At 38.9% G+C, this 7,500-nt stretch overlaps 1 protein-coding gene across 1 annotated transcript; it reads left to right on the forward strand.

Annotated features, from left to right (window-relative positions):
* Positions 1-995: 995 nt before the first annotated feature.
* On the forward strand, positions 996-2,535 carry LOC307018466 (5-beta-cholestane-3-alpha,7-alpha-diol 12-alpha-hydroxylase-like; the record flags this gene model as incomplete). Its single annotated transcript, XM_079648700.1, has 1 exon — positions 996-2,535. The coding sequence occupies exon 1, from the start codon at positions 1,000-1,002 to the stop codon at positions 2,533-2,535; it is 1,536 nt and encodes a 511-aa protein (XP_079504826.1). The 5' UTR covers positions 996-999.
* Between the last annotated feature and the right edge of the window lie 4,965 nt (positions 2,536-7,500).

The following is a 7,500-nucleotide window of genomic DNA, read 5'->3' on the forward strand; positions in this document are numbered from 1 at the left end:
CAAATGTCCTTGAGGCCTCCTTATCTGCTCTCATTTTGCCTGAACATGATCACATTGGTGCTGAAGTTTAACCCTGACTAACCCTTTGAAAGGGAATCTGAGATAGTTTTAGCAGTCTTTGCTAAAATTAGGCAGCTTTTGCAAAAGGACAAGCTAGACTGCAATCTCTTGGTTGACATTTCTGGAGTGTGTTATGACTTTATCACAAATGCTCTTTTTCTTTTTTTAGAATTACAGTCGCTTGTGCCTTTATTTTCAGTTATTTCTTTAAACAATCTGTGTTCATTTACCCAGATATAATATCAATATCATTTGAGTATAAACAGTTTTTTTCTCCGTGCCAATTCTGTTTTCATCAGTGCAACATGCTGACTTTACTGAATCAAATTGAAACCCAACCTTGGACTACATGGATTATATTTCCTGTGAGGTGTTTCTTGTTTGTAACAGAACAGTAGGAAAATAAAGTAGATGATATAGGGGGGAAAAGTGTTGACAATTGAAGGGTACTATTCATTTTTAGCAGCCAAGGCCAGGAATTTGACAGATTTTGGTGCGGAAACCTTTTCATTGATAATGCCACAATCCATCACCTTTGGTCTCTCTCTCTCTCTCTCTCTCTCTCTCTCTCTCTCTCTCTCTCTCTCTCTCTCTCTCTCTCTCTCTCTCTCTCTCTCTCTCTCTCTCTCAACCACGACCAATTTAGAAAACACTTTATTTAGTGGATGGTTCCTCAAGTACATAACGAACACACTTGAAACAATAAATGTTTGTCATAATACTGTATGATCAACTGTTGACTATCAAGTGAATCATCTGCTTATCCGGAGTCAGTGCGTGGAGGAAGCAGGTCGAGCATTTTAGAGTTTAAATATTTTCTAAATCTGATGGTTATGTGTTTCATTCACTCAGTGAGGAAAGGAGGAGCAAAAGTATTTATATCATGCAGGACACGGACTAAAACCCCATATCACTCTGCGGCAGCAAGAGGAATCCATCATGACTTTGTTGCTACCAATTCTTCTTGGCCTCCTTGCCTTTCTGATTGGAGGCCTGTACCTTCTGCAGGGCTTTCGACAGCGGCAACCAGGAGAACCGCCTTTAGATAAGGGGCTCATCCCCTGGCTGGGTCATGGTTTAGAGTATCGCAAGGACAAAATGAAGTTCCTAGAAAGAATGAGGCAAAAACATGGCAATGTGTTCACAGTACAGTTGGGAGGCTACTTCATCACATTCCTTATGGACCCTTTCCTTTTTGGTGCATTCGTTACGGAGAGCCGAGAAAGACTTGACTTCAACAAGTATGCCATTCAGCTGGTGCACCAACTCTTTGGTTACAAATCTTCTGGGAATGAGCGCCAAATGATCACGAAGTCCAGCCACAATCACCTAATGGGGCCTGGGCTGGAGATGTTGACACTCTCGATGATGACTAATCTGCAGAGCTTGTTGTTGAAGAACGTTGTTCCATCTTCAGTTCAAAATACCTGGATAGAAGATAATCTGTATAATTACAGCTACAATATTATTTTTAGGGCTGGCTACTTATCCCTTTTTGGTAATGTGTCACACCAGTCTGAAGGAAGTCTAGAGAAAGACAAAGAAAAAGACATTAGTGAATCAGAAGCCTTATATTACAAGTTCTGTAAATTTGATCGCTTTATCCCCAATTTTGCTTTTGGAGGCCTTAAGCGGGAGAAGAAAAGGGAGGCAGAGACGGCCAGGGCATTTTTTTGGAATGCTCTTTCAATACAAAAGTTGAAGACAAGAGACAACGTCAGCAAGTGGGTGTGTGACGTGCATCAGGCCATAATGGATATGGGTATAAATGAGTCAATGGTAGACAGGTTGATGCTTGTGCTCCTTTGGGTTTCCCAAGCCAACACAGGGCCTACTGCATTCTGGCTACTCCTCGTCATCATGAAGCACCCTGAAGCCATGGCGGATGTGAAGGGGGAGGTAGATAAGGTTCTAAAGGAATCTGGCCAGAAAGTACTTCATGGTGGCCCTTTGATTGACTTGACCTGTGAAATGCTGAAGAAAATGCCAATCTTGGACAGTGCTGTGGATGAGACCCTTCGTCTCACCGCTACACCCACCCTCATTAGAGCAGTGAACCAGGATATGACGCTTAACATGGCTGATGGTTGTAAATGTGTAGTCCGCAAGGGCGACAGATTGGCCCTCTTTCCTTACATGGTCGTCCAAACTGACCCTGAGATCCACCCTGACCCACATTCATTCAAATATGACCGTTTTTTAAATCCAGATGGGAGCAAGAAAACTGACTTCTACAAAGCGGGGAAGAAGGTGAAGTATTACAACATGCCCTGGGGTGCGGGAGTATCCATGTGTCCTGGGAGGTTCTTTGCCAACAATGAGCTGAAACAGTTTATTTTCCTGACGTTGGTCTACTTTGAGATTGAGCTGAAGAATCCTCATGACGAAGTACCTGATACTGACCTGAATCGAAAGGGCTTCGGAGTAAATCATCCCCTAAAAGACATGCCGTTTCGGTACAGACCCAGATTCTGAACTGAAGTCATCAACCATGCTTTCTTCTAACATATTCTGATTTCTGCTGTTTTACTAACTTTAATTTGACAGTTTTGTTCTGGACTTTGTATCAAGTTTGGATCATCTCTTTGGTTTGTTGGAGGACGAAAACATATTATACTACATCATGGGAAAATATTGATTACATTTGGGCTATAACATTCAAGTCTGAAAGTATTTTTTTAAGAGCTGTGCACTCACATATTTCACTCAAGAAGAAAGATTACATCCAACATGAAGTTCCATCGAAGAATGTGATAAAAAAAAATTGTTCTTTTTGCCGCTGCTTTTAATTGAAACTGAGCGGTTGTGTTTCGTTTTTGGTTAATGAACATTTGGGGCTAGTAAACCCAGGGAATCAGTGTCTGGGGACTTTGTCCTGGCTGATTTTCTCTATGTATGCTGCTCGGGACGTATGTGCCATACACAGCATACACAGCTCATGTTCGGAGACACCTTAAAGAAAGGCATCAGTAAAGTGGAACTTCTGTGTGAACTATTCATATCTTAAACTGCACTGTAACTTTTATTCATGTATTTTTTCTTTTAATGTTTCTTTTATTATCTTTTCTTTTTAATGACTGTTTTTAAATGCCTTTGTCTGAATGTCTTTCATTTTTGTAAATCACCTTGAATTGCCTTGTGTTGAAAGGTGCTATATAAATACACTTGCCTTGCCTTGTTCATTTTCATTTAATCGTTTATTTGGCAGGGAAAATGCACAGTGATGAACACTTAAAACATTAAAATGTGTCAAGCATAACAGTGCAAGATTTAGCTTTGAGCTCATTTCCATCCACAGACCCTCACATAAAAAATTTAAAATTACATTTTACAAACATAGCAAAAACTAAATACATGATATGCAAAAAGTGCAAAAGAGCAAGAGCAGCATACACAAGTATTTATGACATGGTAATACAATATAGCAGCAACGACATATAAAGTGCAAGAGGAGATACAAGAGATACATAAAGTGCAAGAGGAGATACAAGAGATACATAAAGTGCAAGAGGAGATACAAGAGATACATAAAGTGCAAGAGGAGATACCCTATATTAAAGTGCATTTAGTGGTGATTGCACGTCTGTTTGTTTCTCAACCATTCTTTGAGTTGACCTTTAAAACTGTTCAAAGTGGGACAATTCCGTATCTCAGTTGGGGGGCTGTTCCAGAAAGAGCTGCCTTTAACGGAGAGTACATTTTGTCCAAAAGTGGTCCGTCTACGGTGGACGTCACAGTCTCCTCTGGTTTATGACCTAATGCAGCGTCCAGTGTGTTTTTTGTGGATGAATTCCCCTAAGGGAGGTGGGGCCAGTCCTTGTAAACATTTATAAAAAAAAATCATACTTTTAAAAGACTTCAAATTGTCAAAACTTAAGAAATTGTGTTTTTCAAGGATGGTACAGTGGTGGTAGGAATTTGGCTTTCTGTCAAAAAACCTTGATAGCTCTCTTGTAAAGCTGTTCTATTAGTTTCAGGTTTGTGGCACAAGCAAACAACATGTTTGTCAAACAGTATTCAATGTGGGATAGAATCATACAGTGGAGGTATGACTTTGCAGCATTGACAGTTATGAAACTTTTATGTGGTTGTTCGCCAGGAAAACGTAATTTGGAAGCATAGGTTTTGAAGCGTAATCGTTTGAAATACAAATCCATAACATTTCACCCTAAATATTGCTTTAACAATCATTTACATTTTCTAAGGTTGAGAGCAAGGTACATAAGATCTTACTCGATCGTGGCTGCTTCAGATGACCCCCTGTTGTCAGAGCTTCAAAATGTGTTTATGATTAGACATGCCAAACAGTAACTCTGACATAACCAGCCTAAGTCCCTGTTTGGATGCCAAAATGAATGTGTTGATGTTCAACCATATGTGGAACTTTGATTTAAAAAAAAAGATTGACCCATAGCTCTAACTTTAACTACATAAAAACATATTTTTAATAATTGCATAAAATAAACAGTAAGCAGTAACACTTTTCTGCTGCTGACCAATTCAAATGCTATGGCTTTGGTTCTGTTGCTATGTGTTGCATGGAGAGCTACCTGACTAGGAGAAGGCAGCGAGTCTTTTTCAATGGGAGCTTTTCTGAAAGGAAGGTGTTGCAGTGTGGGGTCCCACAGGGGAGTTCGCTTGGGCCTTTTTTGTATTCTATATTCACGAATGACCTTCCTTACGTATTAAATAAGTCCAGTGTAATAATGTATGCTGATGATTCCACGATGTACAGTACAGCATCAACATGCAGTGAGTTAAACTATCTAATTAAAATAGAGATTAAAGCCATAGCAGACTGGGTCAACAATAACAAACTGGTACTCAACATGGCAAAAACGAAAGCGATGGTGTTCGGATCCAGACATTTGTTAAGCAGCAATCCTCAATTAAGCCTGACCGTGGTTGGTCAGCCAGTGGAACAGGTAAATGAGACTAAATTGCTTGGCATTGTTCTTGATTCTGGTTTATATATATTCAAATTTCTTTATTAGGATAAACCCCTTGAGGTGAATCACCTCGTTTTCAAGGGGGTCCCAAGAAAACAAATAACAAACAAGTACAACATACAAACAACATTCACACACATACATCGGAAGAAATAACCAAGAAATTACAAACATTCAGCCTAAGCATACAGCACATGGTAATACATTATAGGCGGTTACATTGAATGCATATCATTGGGTAGAGTAAAGTAGAGTAGCTGTACTATATATACAAAATCATAACAATAAAGACTTAGAAATAAAGACTTAGAAATGGGCAATAGGTGGGTCATCTCATGAGGAGATGGTGAAATAAGATGGAGCCTCAACAACCCTTAAACAATAAATAAAGTACTTCAGGTCATACAAAAACCTTCAACCTTGAGGTGAGACGACAATGCACGCTTGAACAAAGTCAGAGTAGGGAGAGATCTGATGGTAGCAGGTAAGTTATTCCAATCAGCAGGAGCTTTAAATTTGAAGGCTCTTTTGCCAATGTCCTTTTTAACTAGAGGAACGGTGAAGAAGAGCTGAGAGGTATGTCTAACTTGGTGGGTTGATGTAAAACGAAAGAGATACTGTTTCAAATATGGGGGATAATTAAAGTTGAAACTTTTATAAATGAACTCAAGCCAGTGCAAATGTCTTCTCAAATCAGGAGAAGGGAGATTGAGGTTTAGGTACAGTGCACAGTGGTGTGTATGGAAATCACAACCGAGAATAAATCTACACATTCTATTGTAAGCAATGTTTAGCGGGGCTAGAACAGATTTCGGAGCATTGAGATAAACAACGTCACAATAGTCTAATAAGGGAAATAGCAGTTGGGTAGCAAGTTTTTTCCTAACTTTAAAGGTAAAACAGTGCCGAGAGCGGTAAAGAGTACCGAGACCAAAGTTTACTTTATGCAGTATATGATCAATATGAGGTTTGAATGAAAGGTTAGAGTCAAGCCATACCCCTAAATATTTAAAACTGTCAACTCTATGCAGAATTGTACCATCATTGCAAGAAATATCACATGAGCCAGTCAAAGATTTGAGTTTGTGTCGGGTACCAAAGATCATAGAGAAGGATTTAGTTTTGTTCAAAAGTAACTTGTTCTGGAATAGCCAGTCTTGCAGGAGGGTGAAATCTGACTGGAGTGAAACTTGAATTTGAGAGAGATTTGGTTTTGATGTGTAAATAACGGTATCATCTGCATATAGATGAACATTACAGTTTTGAAAAATGGAGGGCAAATTGTTTATATAAATGGTGAAAAGTAGTGGTCCAAGTGTAGAGCCCTGAGGTACTCCACTCTGCTGTATAAGGAGATCAGAACTTTTCCCATTCAAAATTTCAAAAGTTTACGGTGGACAAAGCAAATTGACAGTATCGTAACTAAAATGGGAAGGAGCATAGCTGTGGCGAGAAAATGTACAAAGTATGTAACACCAACCACTTTGAAACAAGTCATTCAGTCTCTGGTTTTGTCACATCTTGAGTACTGTCCGGTCATATGGTCATCAGCAGCAAAAACATATTTACAGAAATTACAAATAGCTCAAAAAAAGGCTGCCAGACTAGCTCTCCACTGTTCGAAGTGCACTCATATTGGAGTTATGCATAGAAACCTATCATGGCTTCCAGTTGAGAAACGTCTGCAATCTCGTGTTATCACTTTTCTAAAAAAATTCAAATTTAGCAAAAAACCACTGTATTTTTATGATCAAATAGTTCCCACAAGAGATGAGCATGACCATAAGACTAGACAAGCTACATCAGGCCATCTACGGGCACCTAAACCCAGGACAAATCTTCTGAAATCTTCTGTGTCTTATAGAGCTATAAAGGAATGGAACTCATTGCCAAACTAGCTTGCTGAAATAGAGTCCAGAGCCTCTTTCAATAAGAGATTGAAGGGCCATTTACTAATGACCATGTACCCTTGTGAGCTGTGAACCCTAATTGAATTTGATCGCATGTTGTTGATGATATTGGTGATGTTTTTAATGTTGTTAATGATGTCAGGACTTATGTCTTAAATGTTGCTGTATTATGATTGTATTATTTTTGTATTGTTTTAAGTGTCGGACCCCAGGAAGAGTAGCTTTTGTCGAGAGCAGAAGCTAATGGGGATCCTTAATAAACATAAACATAAACATGCCCATGCCAAGATGAGCTTAATGTAAAAAATGAACAGGTTCTGTTGTGCTAAACATTGGTGGCCTGTAATTGACAGAAACAATATGCTATCATTAAAACATTAATTGAAATAGGATAATCTGGTTGAGGTGATATTTGACAGCTGCAATTATCAGAACATTTCCTCAGTGTGATTAGAGTGCAGGCCCATTTAATTTGAGAGACCGAAATGTCATTAGTTTTCAAATATAACTGTCAAACCCTGTAGATATTGATAATGGTTTTCATGAAAAGAGATGAACTTTTTTTATGGACCTCAGGACAC

This window comes from Notothenia rossii, assembly GCF_949606895.1.
Source record: "Notothenia rossii genome assembly, chromosome: 9".
Lineage (NCBI taxonomy): Eukaryota > Metazoa > Chordata > Actinopteri > Perciformes > Nototheniidae > Notothenia > Notothenia rossii.